Raw genomic sequence first — 16,125 nt, 5'->3', positions numbered from 1 at the left:
TTACATTCCTTTGACACTGAAGCACGTATTGGCCCTGTAGTGACATAAAATAATAAAATATATTATCAGAAAGTGTGATTCTGAATATTAAGAGGAAATTAGTTTTGAAACTTGCTATTTCTGCATAATAAATTGTCAGAGTAGTATGACCTGTTGGCATTTCCTATTATTCTTTTTAAAGTGCTGACTTAAAACTTTTTTCAAGTCAGATGCTTTTCTGTCAGTGGGGGCATGTAAGAACGTAGGTCATACAATCTGTTTCATAATTCAACTGTGGTTAAATATCAGCTCAACTCTGGTTAAATATCAGTAGTTTTTGCAAGCCACAGCAGAGGAAGAAAAGTCTTGGAATATATTCTTTCTTCTTTCTCAGTGGCAGGTCTTACTAGTACAGCATCACAGTTCCTGTCTGAAATGTGTAATTGATGTTTTACTCTTGCTAAATACAAGACTTCAAAATCATTACTAAGAGGTACTCAGAATTTGCTGTGACCTTAAATTGTTGTGCCCTTTAGGCCAAAAAGAGCGATGCTACTTTTAATTTTAAGCCCTGGAACAACGCTTTTCTGATAGCTTAGTGCGATGAACAAACAAGAAGCGAGTTAGATGAGTATCAGTTTAATACCTATAACACAGCAATAACTACACTTTTTTTAAAAAAAAGAGGTTAGAATGATTGCTTCATCTTAAGTTCTTACTTTTATTCTTCACACTGATTTTTCATAATCAGAATTTTGTGACAGCTGATGCTTTGCTATTGTCTGTGCATATGTTGTGGTTTTTTTATTCTTCCTGTCTGGATTCTGTACTTCAGGTTTATATTTTTTTTTTTCTTGCCAACTTTCTGAATGTTTGGGTCAGTGCTCTTCTGTTGTCTCAGAACCTTCTAATGGATTACAGAAGAGCAACGAACTCTCTTTAATTCCTGCTGTGTGTTAAATGCATCCTTTTCAAATGTAGCTATTTGCACCAAGAGATGATCTGGTGAAATTTCTTTTCCATTCTTAAGTATGGGTTTTTGTTCTTGCAGTTACTTATAGACAATATTTTCATGACAGGCCAGCCTCTGCTTATTTGATTAATAGGCTGAGTTCCTACAAATTGTTTTGATGCCAATGGATCCTTACTTCTGGAGGAAGAAATACAGCACTTAGTAGTTTTTTTGCAAAGTGGTGAGCTTTTATGTAGACCCGCTGCACTGAAATTTGAGGTTAGTCAGCAGTTAAGCTCTAGCTTATAGTTTGTTTTTTTAAAATTTCATAGAAAGGTAGCTCTTAAAAATTGGGGGGTGACGTAATGTGGTTAGGCTCGGGTTTGTAATTGTAGTTTGGTAGATGTCCTACTTCATATTTGAAAGTGAATAATTGAAATGATACATGTCTTAGACGTGATTTCCTGTAAGGTACCAGATTGCATCTGGGATTGTAATGATGGGACAAATCTGCAGCCTTTTTTTTTCTGTCCTCATAACTCTGGATTGGTAGGCATTTCAAATGAATGTATGAACTACCATGATTTTAACATCCTTCCTTGTTGAAAAGCAAGGAAGTTGCAAGGAAGTTTAATTTTAGTTCCTGGCATTATTTTGGGCCATTTGAGTACCAACCAGTTGTTGTAAAATTCTTCACTCTCCTTATGTAAATAAAATTTAGTGAAGATTTCTGTGCAGGTCATATTTGAAAAAATGACTGTAATTAAATAAAGCTTTTGATGATTTAATCTGTTTATGCTAGATGAGTGTGGGCGAGATATGGCAGAAATTGGAAATGCTTTATCGTAGTTTTCTGAAGATGCAGAATACAAACAAACCCTGGGAATGCAATAGACAATTTTTAATTGCAATTCTAGTGAATGCATCATGTGGGAAAACTCCCAGTCACACTCAACATGGTACCTATGAACATACAGTCCTGTATCTGACAGATTAGTGGAAAATTTCACTTACAAAGGATAATATATTGACTTTAAAAACAAAATAAAACTGTTGCAGGGCAGGCCTGTGCCGCATTGAGGCCAGGGTGGTATAGTGTCCCTGGAGACATTAGGCATGCTGAGAGCCCAGAAACGGTGCCTGAGCTTTGGCTTGCCTTGCAGTTGTGCAGCAGAGAGTTCTCTTTGACCTCGTGCAGTTCTGAAAATCGGCAGCTACCTGGCAAGAAGAATGTGTCCGATTTCTGACCAGGCATTAGGCATCTGTTAGCTAACCAGGATAGATGCATAGCTGCAGAGGAGCTGAAACTCAGGTGTGCTGACTCTTGACTGAAGTTCTTGGGTAGGTAATGCAAGCAAGATGTAGTAGTGTTGCAAAGGGTGGTATATGGACATTTAAAGAAATGATATCGTGTGAAGCGTAGGATGTAGAAGCTCTGTATCAAATGCTGAATTAAAATTTCATGTCTGGTTGGGTTTTTTTACACTCTTTCTGATAATCTTATATGAAAGCAGAGCATTTCAAAGAGCATTTTGTGTCTCTTGTTGCTTGGAAAACATTTTAGTCATTGAAATTAAGCATATCTACCACTTTAGACAATCTAATAACTTCAGTAATGCATAAGCTTTTAGATATTTTTGTCTACGTGTATATGCATCTAGGCAAACACACAAACAGGGAAGAAAAATTGTATCTCCTTGATACTGAGCTTTGTGTATCAGTCTAGTCTGTGTACTCTAGTGAATGTATTCTAAAGTTTAGGCAGGGAGGTGATGGGACGTGTAACCTTTAAAGCTTTCAGGGTAGTATAATGCACCTAGGGCAGGAGAGCTGGTTTTACTGAAACTGCAGACTATAGAGGGCTATGTGTGAGGGTCAGAACTTAACTCCTAAGATTGCTTTTTAAGTGAAAATTGAAAAAAGTGAATTCAAGGTAGTAGGAAGTGGGGCGGTGAATGTTTATGAAGCTCCTCAGCACCTTTTTGCTGTCATTTTGATTAAAGGAGAACAAATAAATGCCATAATACTGATATATGAAAATAAATGTCTATAGTTTGGCAGTCTTTTTAACAAACAGGTAATATATAGTGTTTAATGCATGCTAACATTTGCTTTAACTCCATCACTGTCACTATTCAAGGCTATGCATGCTTTAAAATTAAAGTAGTACATTCCACAAATGCGCAAACTCCTTCCTTATTTCCTTAACTTAGTTAGGCCAGAGTGGTACTTCTGGTACAATAGTTTCCAACTTTTCCACCCAAGTGCTCTCACAGGAGCCGTATTTCATGTTTGCTCCTTCATCGAGCAACTGGAAAGTAAACATCCTATACCTGGAATGAAGGTGTGCTCGCCATGTGATGGATTTGAGCTCAGTCAGGTATAAACATGTGATTGGATGTGCACCTGCAGCTTGACTGAAAACCTAGTCTTCTTAAAGATGTACCTATATCCAGTTGTGTTATAGGGATATATGTTTACGGAGTTGTGTGCTGGAAGTCATGCGTAGCCAGTTGTATGATGGTTGTCACTCCAAGGAGAGGTAATGACAAGAGTAGGAAATGGCATGCTTAGTCTGCCACGTGCACCCGTGTGGTTCCTTAAGTTGAGGAGTATTGTGTGGACGCTTGTTCAGGTGGGCCTAGTCTGTTAGGCTGGCTGCCCCTCCTCGGAAGGGTCTTCTTGAGATACATACTGAAGTTTGAATAGAAGGGTGTTGGAGGTGTGCCTTTCATTGGGGGAGTTGGAATGAAAGAAATGGAGACATTGCAGTGGGTGAATGTAGTAGTGGGGATTTACTGTGTAGTAATGGAATCTGTAAATTCTGAATGGCAAATGGCATGAAATTACAAGTTTCTGCTGGGTCTTTGCACAATGTGTAGAGACTTGACCTTGCAAGGTAGTGTCCGAAATATATGTTCTGGATATAATAGGTAAGAGGCTAAGTAGTGGGCCAGTGGGCTGGAGGATGACTTGGATTTTGCATAACCTGTTTGTAAGGATTTACAGAACATGCTAGAAATAAGCTTTCGTGTACAGCCTTAATTACCCTGGACTTCCTGATGTATTAAGTTGCATTCTAACATAGTTTTTTTCTACGTATCTTTCTCATTTGGAATACAGAATGAACAGTGCTTATTTAACAAGCAGCTATACACACAGAGATTATTGTTATAATTTTAAATCTTTTTGGTGATTGATTTATGCCATACGCGTGTTTACTTTACAAGCTCCAGCCTGAATAGATTGCTTAGGCTTGTTGGTCATCAGTGTAATGGCTGAGTAGTTGACAAAACATTAGCAAAAAGTCTTGAGAGAGAAGAATACATTGGTATCCCCTTTTACAGATGAAAGTCATGATGCAGGTTGGTACAAGATTCCTCATAGTTCATAGAAGAATATACACAAAGCTCAGCTTTCACGGACTAGTGGAGGCAGGTGCTGGGAATGTCAGTAAGTCTAATGATGGCATTTCAAGTTAAGCACTCACAAAATGAAGAGTATACTGATGTCACTTCTCTGGAAATAATCTGGCTAGTGTCATGCAGAAAACTTGTAGCAGGTGAAGGAATGGTATACCATTAACCAACAAATGCTTACTGGCCTTGGCTTCCAAGAATCACGTCCTTCCAGCTCAAGACTGGTCCATCACAATGAGCAAGAAACCAAGCAAAGGTGGCAGTAGGACTGCATGAATTAGCAAGGAGCCCTTGAGAAAACTCAAGTGTAAAAAGGGAAGATGCAAGAGGTGAAAGCAGGGGGAGGTTGCTGGAGGGGAGTGCAGAGGGATGGGGTTAGCTAGCAAAGCCAAAGCCCACCTGGGGTTTAATCTGGTGAGGGACTTGTAGAAGCCCTTCTTGTTCTCCTTCAGATGTAACAGCAGGAAGAAGATGACTATGAGAAATGTGGGCCTGCCTGCTGAATGGGGCAGGGAACCTGGAGGCAAAGGACACAGAAAAGGATGCAGTACATAGTGCCTTCTCCACTTTGGTCTCTACTGATAAGATCAGCCTTCAGGAACAACAGGTTCCTGATACCAATTGGAAAGTCTGAAGCAAGAGAGACTTACCTCATTGGAGGAGGACCAGGTTAAGGAACACTTAAACAAACTGGGAATACACAAGTCCATGGGATCTGATCAGATGCATTCATGAGTGCAGAAGGAGCTGGCCGGTCTCACTGTTAGCCACTCTCCGTTATCTTTGCAAGGTCTTGATGGTCTGGGGAGGGTGCTTCTTGTTCCTGAGGACTGGAAGAATATCATTGATCTCACTGTAGGGTAGCTTAAAGTAGTTTTCTGTGTTTGCTTAGTTTTAATTGTGACAATTAATTTCCTATGAATATTTCTCAGAACATGTGATTTGTGCAAATAAATAGAATTAGTAATTTTGATTTAAGATAGCTATACTAGACACATGCTTTTTGTATTTAACGTCATTGTTCAGACATCCTCTTGGTGAACTGTTTTTCTACCATTGAGGTTAATCGTTAAATTTTTTACAAAGTTTTTATAAGAAATTTACCTGTTTATGTTTTCTTTTGCAAACTCTAAATTGTTACACTCCTACAGGGTGTGTGTGTGTAACACTAGTTTACAAGAAGCACAAAGGGGAAAGTGTTTTATGCGTATATTGGGCAGATGTGGTGCAGGAAAATAGATTAAGTAGTATGTAATGAATTGTATACAGTTTATAGTAAATGTCCCTTTAAATATTTGATTTTCCTTTAAATTCAGCAATGACGGATGTTAGATTTTACATGCAAAACTCGAAACTGTTGAATGATCTGTATACAATATAGAGATCTTCTGAGGTTTTAATGCTTATCTATCAGATAACTATATTTTTCATTACACGTTGCCTAGAATTACTGGTATTACAGGTATATTCTTGAACTTCTTGCCATTTTCCTATGTTAGCATTAATATATTTCTCTTGGTGTCTTCCTTTTTAAATATTTATTTACCTCACTACTGGAAGTAATTTCTGCAATTTTGCAGATTTTTAACTCAAGATCACTCAGCTGGGAGAGATGGATGAGATTGACCTTTTGGGGGGTTTGGGTTTTTTCTTTTTTTTTCCTTTTTTTTAATATGCTCACTTCTGAGTTCAAACAGACAATAGTTCATTTCATATTGCCATGAAGCAGCACAGTTGTTTAAGTGTACTCATTAATTCAGTAGATCTTACAGTTACTAATTAGCATAGCTTTACAAAGCATCTTGACTATATACTTTTTTGTTTTTTAAATGATCATTACTTGTGAGAAATGCAAATGCATTGAGTTCACATTCACAATAGATGTCTTTTTTTTGTCATGAAGTGCCTTGAATCTTGTGTATGTATATATATAAATCGATTTATATGGAAAATCATGCTGTGTTTTTACAGGCTATGAGAAGACAGATGATGTTTCAGAGAAAACTTCTCTAGCTGATCAAGAGGAGCTGAGAACTATATTCATCAATCAGCCCCAGCTAACCAAATTCTGCAATAATCATGTCAGGTATTAACTAGTGTTTTTGTTAATACAAATTTAATTTCAGGACATTGCATGTTGCATAGCAAAAATGAAGAAAAGATGCTGCTTGTTCCACTTCTGCCATTTCCTCTGACTGCTAGTTACAGTCTCAGACTCTGGAGAGGGGAATGAAGTGAAATGAGGAAGGAGGGCAGCAGAGGTGTTTCAATTACAAACCTGACCTTTGGAATTTTTAAGAACAGGGTGGGGAAGATACGGATGCTTTACAGCTGCACTATCAGCATGTCCCTAGTGTATGGATTTGCTCTTGAGCTTTCAGTTCAGTTCATCTTTGAATGTATTTCTGGTGGCTGGATGCCAATGCAGATGTACTTCACTTGAGCGTGGCATTGTTTGTGCTTTGGAAACTCTTGTCTTTTTCAGTCAGCCAGCTACAAAGATGCTGTGGTTGCTTACGAAACTAGTTTTGAATTTCAAGTTCAGGCTTTAGGACTCTGCTGATGGTTTATGTTGTGGGTTTTTGTTTGGTTTTGTTGAATTTTAAATAATACACGTAATACTTGTAAGTAAAGTATGTTTAGATCTGATAACATCCTCAGTTCTGTTGTTAAATTTCAAAGGAAATGAATGGCAAAGATATCCCTGTCCCAAGTTGGTGTGTTTTCTGAAGGTACCTTTGATGATATGCAGAAATTTTATAGAGATTGAGGTTATAGAGATTGTGGTGAGGTTTTTGCATGGACTTGAGAAACTTCATAATGCTTTTTGTTTGTATAAGCAAATTGTCTTTTCTGTCTTGTGCTTTGTTCTTGACAGCGTTGAGCTGTTTTGCAGGATACATTCATTCTCCCTTTAAATTGACTTTTACGCAAAGTCAACTAAACTTACTAACTTACTTTACTAACTTAAAAAGGGGTTGAAATACTTTTACAAGTCTTTTGCTTGTAAGTTTTTGGCATGATTATTCTCACTGTTACTGTTTCAGGACCTTAGATGATAGCAGTCTGTTCCTAAACAAATGTAAGGCTGACAGAGAGCTGGGAGCTCAAACATGTTGTGATGATGGCTTAGCAGAGGTTATTGCACTGGGATGAGATGTATTCTGTTCTTCCAGCCTAGAAAAACTACACTTAATATCCAAGGTTTATCAGTTCAAAATAAAAAAAGTGAACTTTCCGTTCAATGAAGAGTATAGGGGTTTATCTTTTAATAGATTTTTATTATTTTAATTATTTCTTAAATGCACCATTTCAATTCATTTGATCCTGTTGTTAGGTTTGTTCCGTTGAACTGAGCAAACTCACACCCAGCGCAGAAGCTCCGCAGCTCCTCAGTCATGATTTAGTACCCTCCTCGTTATGCTTGTTATACCTCTTTCCCCAAGAATTTTGTCTGAACTGGAGCCATTGGGCAGCGTTACCTGCCCAGTGTAACTTGGGGTTGTGGGGTAGGGTAATCCTCTGGGTCCAGGAGCTGCAGCCCTGGTGCCTGCCCTACCTGCTCCCTCAGTGGTGGCGCAGCCTCCTGACTGCCTGCTACCTTCTCTCTTTCTTTTTTTTTTTCTTTTTTTTCTTCCCCTCTCCTCGTTGCCGGTAACTGAGTGGCAGCAGGGCTGGACTGCTTCCCACAGAGCAGGCAGAGGTGACAAGGGAACTTCTTGCCTCAACATGGAAGTTCTGTCGGCAGCGGGCATTTCTCTGGGTTAGACAGTTGATGGACATCTGCAGGACTACCTCTGTAGAAGTGTTTCAGTTTCTCTTTTAGCCCAAACAAATCTGTTTGCTAGCACAGGAATCACAAAAGGTTCTGTTTTATTTGAAAGCTTGCGTAACTGAGAAGGAAGGAATTCATTTGAAGAATTTTTTGTACTGTAATAATAGGGCATGTTTTTGTCTCTCTCTTTCAGCACTGCAAAGTACAACATAATCACATTCCTGCCAAGGTTCCTTTATTCCCAGTTCAGAAGAGCTGCTAATGCATTTTTTCTTTTTATTGCATTACTTCAGGTAAGATCAACAATAAGATGCAAATGTTTGGAACTTGTTGAGAGAGCATTTACACTGTAGACAGTGTTTTGCCGAGATACTGAGGTTGGCGTACTGTTCTTTCTGAGCTAGTTAGCCTCTCAGAATAGCTGTATTGTGTAGATGTACCTTTAATAAATGTTTGGGTTTGTGGGTTTTTTACTCCTTGGAGATAACACAATGCTCACAAAGATTTTTCTGTAAAACAGGTTAAGTATCACTGAAATACTGTCAGGTGAAAAAGACTGTTGTGACAGGAAAATCCCATTTAAAAATATCTGGCATACACAGAAATATGTTACCTGTGGTTGGCATTTCTCGTAATGGAGGGTACTGCTTGAAAACCTGAACTTTAGGAGCTTTAATCCTGTAGTCTGTTTTGAGGGGCAGGTATTGCAGCTGAAGAGAAGTGATTATTTATTCTTAAAGTGAAGCTTATAAGGATTGAAGTTGAGCCTTAATGAAGAAAAAGAGCAGTGGAGTCCAGTACTATAGCAGCTATTTCCCATATCCCAGCTGGTTAACTGCATGCTCATTAGGAAGAAAGCACATAGTCTTTTCTATACCACCACTGTAACTTCATTTAGTATGTTTGTAAAGGGCTATCCCTGACCCAGTTTACTGAGAAGTACATAACATTTTGCAGATATATCAGAATATTTTAATTTTTCAGTAATTCAAGTTGATAGAACAGATTGTGGGGTTTTGTGTACTATGCAGTAGCTGACTATGAATGAAAATTGAACTGTGGGCAGGTGCAGTGATAATTGCCATTGTCTAGTTCTGGATTCTTAATCATATTTGATAAAAACACATTTTCTGCATAATTTCTAGTGTTCTAGAATGTTTTAGAATGTGTTGATTTGTTTGTTGTGGAGATAGCGTTAGGAATTGACATACCAAACAAAAATTACTAAAATAATAGCACATATACCACCATGTGTACTTTTTCCTCCCTCACTTCAGATGTTTCAGCAAGTGAAAGTTGATTCCCCTGTACTTACTCAGGGTTCTTTGCTTCTACTGTAAGGGCTTGGAGCAGTTTCTTAGCATACATCTGCACAGGTAGCTTACACTGTTTTCTAGGGGAAAAAAAATCTCAAGTTCAGGGTTTCATTAGGTTGTCTGCCTGCAAACATGTGGCTTCTAAATAAACAGCCTTTTGATCCCATCTGGCATGTCGGGCTAATCCAGTGGTCCAGCAGCGTTTCTTGGGTACCACTGTGTGCCTCAAGCTAGCAGATGCAGCACATGGGTTTTCAGCAGCTGTTTGAGGCTTGGCATGACTGGGAGAGAAGCTGGCAGGTAGGTGTGTGGAATGCTAGGAAGGAAGTGGAATGTTAGGAAGTGGAATGTTAGGATTTACAAGCCCACCATTTCCTATGAGGCTGTCAGTGAGACCAGAGTGCCAGGAGTAAGAAATATGGGGTAATGGAACCAGGGTGTGGGCTGGTGCCCCTTTTGCTTTTATGTTTTGCCTGGAAAATAAAGTGTAATTGGAATGGGAAAGTTTGCACATGCATGTAGGGAGGAATGGTAGAGCAGGAATAGCTGAAGAAGTGATAGATCCCTTTCCATTGTAGCCAACACATAGGCACGTTACCCAATAGTAACTTTTTCTGCCTGGTTTTCTTTTAATTGCTTGGAAAATGTGGTCTAGAGTAACCTGGAAAATAGATCTATATTGGTCTTACTCCAAGAAACATAGCATACATACATACAACATCCTGTTTTCTTTCAGAAGTGCAATGTGGTGGTAGCAAAGAGAAATGTGTATAATTCATAAATCACATGGCTGTTTTTCAAAACGTTTTATGATAAATTGAGGATGTCTTCTAACCACATTGAGGCACCACTTGCTGCATACTCTTTTCTTGCAAAGATCTCATTGTAGTCATATGGGCTGCATTGCCTATTGTAAGTCTATTAAGGCAGCAATCCTCTCACCTATCAATGTTGCCATTAAGAACTGTAGTCAATATAAAGATAATTACGGATAACCATCCAAGTATGTCAATAAGTAGCTGCATCCTCTCAGCATTTACTTTACATACACATTCTCTTGCACCATCTGTGCCCATACCTTCTTAGTAAAAATGGGTTTCTCACAATAGTCTGGCGGAAAGCAGCTATTTGAAATTTGTCCATTAATAACTGGTATGATACAAAATATCTCTTAGAGATTAAAACTGTAAGGAAGTAAAAATACTTTGGACATGTGTCCACTCTAACAAAAAACTAAACTGAAAAAAATTAATTGTATTTTATAAATATGTATTTTAATTTAATTTGAAACACAGAAAAGAAAGGTGAATATTCTGCAGACACTAAAACCTCTGAAAGTAACTCCACTGAATTCTATGCTATTTAAAATGCAAATGTTGTTGTATTGCATCAGCTTCTTTTGAATTGAAGACAATAACCCTCTCTTGGAAATAATCAACACCACGTCTAAAAAGTGAATCCAGTTGCCTTGTCTGTATTTGCACAGAAAGTACTGCTTCTTGTATTAAAAATATGTTTTCAAACAGCAATGCAAATAATTTTTTTTCTCTCTTTTTAATAGCAAATACCAGATGTATCACCAACAGGCCGTTACACAACACTGGTCCCTCTCTTATTTATTTTGGCTGTAGCTGCAGTGAAGGAGATAATAGAGGATATTGTAAGTATTTAATAGCAGTATTTTGTAAATAGCTTTCAAATTTTTCATAGATTATTCAACAAAATTTTTGTAATATAATTCTGCATTGACTCATTCTTGCCTTCTGGATGCTTTTGAAATCTTCTAAAGCTACTTACTTCGGAAGATTAAATCTTTAGAATATGGTATTATGATTTTGAAAGTGTGTTTACTATATATCCAAGTGAAAATAACATGGTAAAACAATCTATGTAATAAATACAACAGTCAGATTGTTTCTAGTCAAACAGTTCTCATTAATGAAGTACAAGCATATTTTAAAGTATGAACTGGAACCAAAGACTCCACAGAACCCGGTCAAGTCCAGAATATTGCCAATTTTCTCAAAAAAGGGCTCTGCTAAAAGAAGATTGGAAGCTACTGAATTCATCTCAGGTGGAATATATTTTAAAAACAAGTAACCTTTAAATATTTATTTGGTTAGAAAAACATTCTTTTTTTCTTCCTGCATGAGCAGGAGCAGAGTCCTTTACTCTCGCTAATTATACTTGTGAGATGGATTTAAGTTTAATCTGTGAATGAGATACTGGACTAACATTTTCTAGCAAAATTGCGAGAACATCTGGCTTTAGTCACAATGAAGAAGGTGGGTTTAAAAAAAATCTTCCCAGGATCCTCTGTATTTTTACATCTTTATTTGAGGTGCCTTTAAAAAAAATAGATAAGCCCTCAGGAACACAGAGTTGAGGATCTAGGAGGCTGCACAGTCTCAAGCATCTTCACTTGTCCTCCATACCTGAAACTGAATTCATTTTTGTTTCACGACCAAATAATTCCTGGACCTTTCTAAAAAGTGTCTTTTAACTTGCTACTGGAATTATAATGTGACTATTTTAGTATGTTTAGAATAGTAATCTCTTTGGTTTAATACATTTTAGATGAATGACTACAGGTCACTAATGTGCCATTTCTGAAGTTTTAAAATGGATTTTCCCCAGTTGTCAAATCCAGGTCCATGCATCTGATGTATCTCTTTATTTCTAAAGTCACGTGCATAGAGTCCTTGGTTTCACTGTTGGGACTTCGCGCAGTTTTGTAGACAGCAAGGGGAATAGGCCTTTTTCAGTTTTTTCCCTTTGCTCCAGCCCAGTGCAATTTACTGTTAGTCTTTCATGTCTTGGTGCTAAGTGTGATCTCCTGACACCAGGTGGCCAGGAGCACACATGGAATGCTTGTCCTTGTTAGGCAGGTGCCCCCACCTATGCCAAGCTTTCCTGGGCTGTCTCCAGTCGGTGTTTGTGATAGTGGTTGTTTTGCTTTCTTCTTGCATTGAATGAAAACTTTAAAAGAGCTGGGATATTGTTATGACTTGGAAGTGTCCATTCTGACTTCTTCTGTTTTGTGGCTAGGGAAAGAAATTTCAGGCTCTGTTTCACTTCATACAAAAGATGTTGGGGTTTTCTGACTACCTTCCTGCCTGTTCTTCGTTGAAAGCGTATGGCAGAACCTGTCTCTCTAATTCACGCAACATGGTTGAGTCTTTTAGTTGGTGTCTTTTGTATCTAGAGGAATTAGTCTAGATGATGTGCCAAATGACTCTAGATGCTAAGAATTTCTTCATCTGCTCTTGTTCTGTTTTAGTTCTGCAGATATGTTACGTGGAGGACAAGAAGTTAGATACATCATAACATGGCAGAGTGCCTTGTTCACTAGAGGAGTAGTGTTTCGGTTCTTTTATATTGTGGGCTGTTCTCTTGATTTTTTGCAAAGGGCTGCAGGTAGTATAGTCTTTCCCTGCACACAAATAGTAGGCTTCCTGGGAGCATCAGCTTTATTGTGTTTGAGCAGAATTACAGAAACATGATCAAGAGGAAGAGTGGTGAGCTGCAAAGAAGCTGAGAAATGGAGGGTGGCTGGTCACATGCTGCCTTTCCTGCTGATACAGTCAACTCAATCTTCTCCTCAGTTACCTCTGTGAATGGATGGTAGGCAAGATATATTGTACCCCTGCGTTCTGTGAAGCTCCTGGGCCACAGAGTTGAGTGGTCCTACGAGACACAATGATGTTTCCATTAAACATTTTTGTTATATTTAGCGTTTCTAGTATTTGCTGCCCAATAGTCAGCTTCTTCTTAAATGTCTTTGTTGCCTTCTCTTTACATAAACAAAATCCCTTTTAAAAAAGCCATAAAATCAGTTCATGTTCTTTCAGATATTTTTAACCATTCTGCTGTTAATGCTTACAGACTTACACCATCTGTCAGTGTCTAGGCAAATATAAAACTGAGGCTGCTGCTACTGTACAAAGTGTCCTTTTTAAAATTATCTCATCCACTCACTTTTATGGCATTTGTTTCTACCATTTGCTCTTTGCAACTTGATGTGTACAATTTGGCATGGGTGGGGAAGACAGGGAACAGGTTTAGTGTTTTTTGCATATATCAGCTAAAACAATAAGGTTCTCATTACCAAATTCTACAGAGATACCTAAAGGCAATTCAAATACTGTTTTTCTTTCTGTTAAGTTTACGTTGTCTCAGCATATAGTTAATTCCCGCTGTACTTAGTTGAAACTGATGATGAAGGAGCTGATTGGGAGAATTTAGGTGCTAATTTAAAGGCTCTGTGTGTGTGTGTGTATATATATATGATGGTAGTGTCCTGAATTTTCCATTTACATAGCTGAGTTTCACAGACAGTAGTCCAAATAAAACAATTTGCTTTTTTTTTGTAGTCAAACAGGTATGATATTTAATGTTGCCTGCTGGTTACATTGTGCAGGAATATTTGGCTGACTCTGACATCTGTACTTTTTTCCTGGGAAAGCTGACCACTTGCTGCATAGTAAAATACTCAGTGTGTTTTCCTTTAACCTTTAATTTTCATTATGTCTTAGTTTCTTTACACAGTAAGATAGCTAAGATCTCCAGGAATGGTTTTCTTCATCTAATATTAGAGCAAGATTAATTAGCTTTTGGACAAGAACCTTATATATGGATATCAATAAATATACTTATCAAAATAATACTTTTAGCTCAAGAACCAAATGCTTCCTTTTCTGGAGTGAAATCCTAAGAAGGAGATGTTAGCAGAAGACGTTATTCGTGAACAGCTGAACAGCATGTGTTTTCCATATATGCTTCAGAAGTGCTAGCAAAATTTGTGACATACAGTGCTAGATTATCAGCTGTTCCCAATGATTTTCACCCATCATAGCTCAGAAAGCAACTGACATTAAACTGTTACTTTTCAAGCTGGAGGCGACTCTCCCTGTGGGCAAATAAACACCTGCTTTGGTCACGTTATGCCTTTCCATTGATCAAAGGTTATTTATCTGTAAAATCAGCCATCTTTTTGAAAGGAGAATCTGCCGATAATCTGTGAAAATCTTGTAAAAAATAACAACTTAGTCTTTGCAAAGTGATAAGGTGGCCTTTTAAGAGCTGCTAGCTCAGAGTCATACCAGCATTTTATTAGAAATAAGTCTCTTCAGTAGCTTGACTTACTTTTCTTTCAATATATAGGATTGCTTCTGATTTTCTTTGTATTTCAAAGGCATGAATTCTGTAGGTCTATTCAAAAAGCTTACCTAAAACAGTTAATTCTATTTAAATTAATTTTCCAAATCACGTTCCTGCTCAGGAAGAACTGAGTTCATTACTCTTAAATACTGTGTTTAAACTAGTAGTCTCCTAAGCTTTTCGTAGCTAAGATGAGTTTGATTATGCCTTGAAAATGCTGGTGGTTAGTAGCTGCATCAAAAGATTTCTGTCAAAAGGTTTCTCACAGCTGTATTAAAACTGAGGGACGTCATGGCTTGTGGGGGGGGTTTGTTGATTTTTTTGTTTATCTGTTTGTCTTTGTTACTGTTGCTGAAGTCTGCAGGGACTTATGTGGAAGTGAAGTCATATGTTTACACAGTCGTTGCTTGACTTCAGATCTGTATGAGACACTTGTATGAAGAATGGTTCCATGTTTTTTGCTCTGGTAGAATCATCTCCCAGTTCCAGGAAAGGACAAAGTTATGGTACACAAATACACCACTTCCTTATATAAGGAACTTGTTTAGATAGCGATTGCCCACACGAGAGGAAATTTTAGTACAGGACAATTAGCCTGGAACTGGGTGTGACTTTCCTGATGAACATAACTATGCAAGTAATCCGTAGTCCTGCTTAAAAGGTTTTTAAAATCGGTTTATTGAATTGATGAGTGGGAGGGGGTAATACATGTGGGTTTTTAATCTTAAGTTTGAAAGCTTTATCATGTCAACAGAAGTCTTTAACCACTATGCATTTTTAATTTAGAAAAGGCATAAAGCTGATAATGCGGTGAACAAGAAACAAACTCAAGGTAGGAAGACTTTTAAAGCATATTAATTGTGGTTTGGGAGATGATTTCTTGAATTTTTTGCAGATGGTAGTAATGTAATCTGAACTGCTGACAGGTGGGAAATTGCTTATGCAGGTTACTTCAATATTTGAAATCTAACCAGCTGAAATGACAATTTGCAGTCACGTTAGCCCCACAAAATGGAATATGTTCTAGACTTAGTTTATGAGGTTCCTAAGAAACTTTAACATTTACTCATTTAACACAGGTGATGCTGTAGCTGTTAAAAGATCATAATCACCACTATATTTAGTGAGCCTAGATTTTGATGAAAATTCTATGCATTTCTAAGTATACAAATCATAATTTTTTTTAACCAGCAAATCTTGAATAATTCAATTTTGGAATTGCAAATTTGTAATTGGGAGGAAAAGTCATAAAATGGAACTATCTTTCTATGCTGCTTCAAAACTGTGGATAAAGATGAATGGAGTCCTTTGATTTTGTTTTGGTTTTTTTTAATAGGAAATCAATGTAATGGTTTATTTAGAGATAATGAGGTATTTAGCCAGTGTACCCAAACCAAAACTTTGGAATGTGATTTTCTTTTTTTTTTCTTTGTCTAAGATCTTAATAAAGAAAAGAAGAAGTATTAAATCAGAGGATTCTTTTAGCTCAGAAAGTGAGGGAGATGTTAGCTTATGTGTCCTAAA

General features: G+C 37.5%; 1 protein-coding gene across 1 annotated transcript in view; it reads left to right on the top strand.

The window, feature by feature from the left end:
- The first annotated feature begins 4,290 nt into the window (after nucleotides 1-4,290).
- The window catches only part of ATP8A1 (ATPase phospholipid transporting 8A1), a 109,486-nt gene continuing 97,651 nt past the window's right edge, over nucleotides 4,291-16,125 (top strand). Inside the window, exons 1-5 of the mRNA XM_059817919.1 lie at nucleotides 4,291-4,384; nucleotides 6,322-6,436; nucleotides 8,319-8,418; nucleotides 11,003-11,101; nucleotides 15,388-15,433. Of these exons, the coding sequence (XP_059673902.1) occupies nucleotides 4,291-4,384; nucleotides 6,322-6,436; nucleotides 8,319-8,418; nucleotides 11,003-11,101; nucleotides 15,388-15,433 (454 nt within the window). The remainder of the gene's footprint in view (nucleotides 4,385-6,321; nucleotides 6,437-8,318; nucleotides 8,419-11,002; nucleotides 11,102-15,387; nucleotides 15,434-16,125) is intronic.

Source organism: Gavia stellata, chromosome 5 (assembly GCF_030936135.1).
Source record: "Gavia stellata isolate bGavSte3 chromosome 5, bGavSte3.hap2, whole genome shotgun sequence".
In the NCBI taxonomy this organism is placed as follows: Eukaryota; Metazoa; Chordata; class Aves; order Gaviiformes; family Gaviidae; genus Gavia; species Gavia stellata.
Note: the sequence above shows the minus strand (reverse complement) of the source record. Positions and strands in the feature narration are given on the sequence as shown.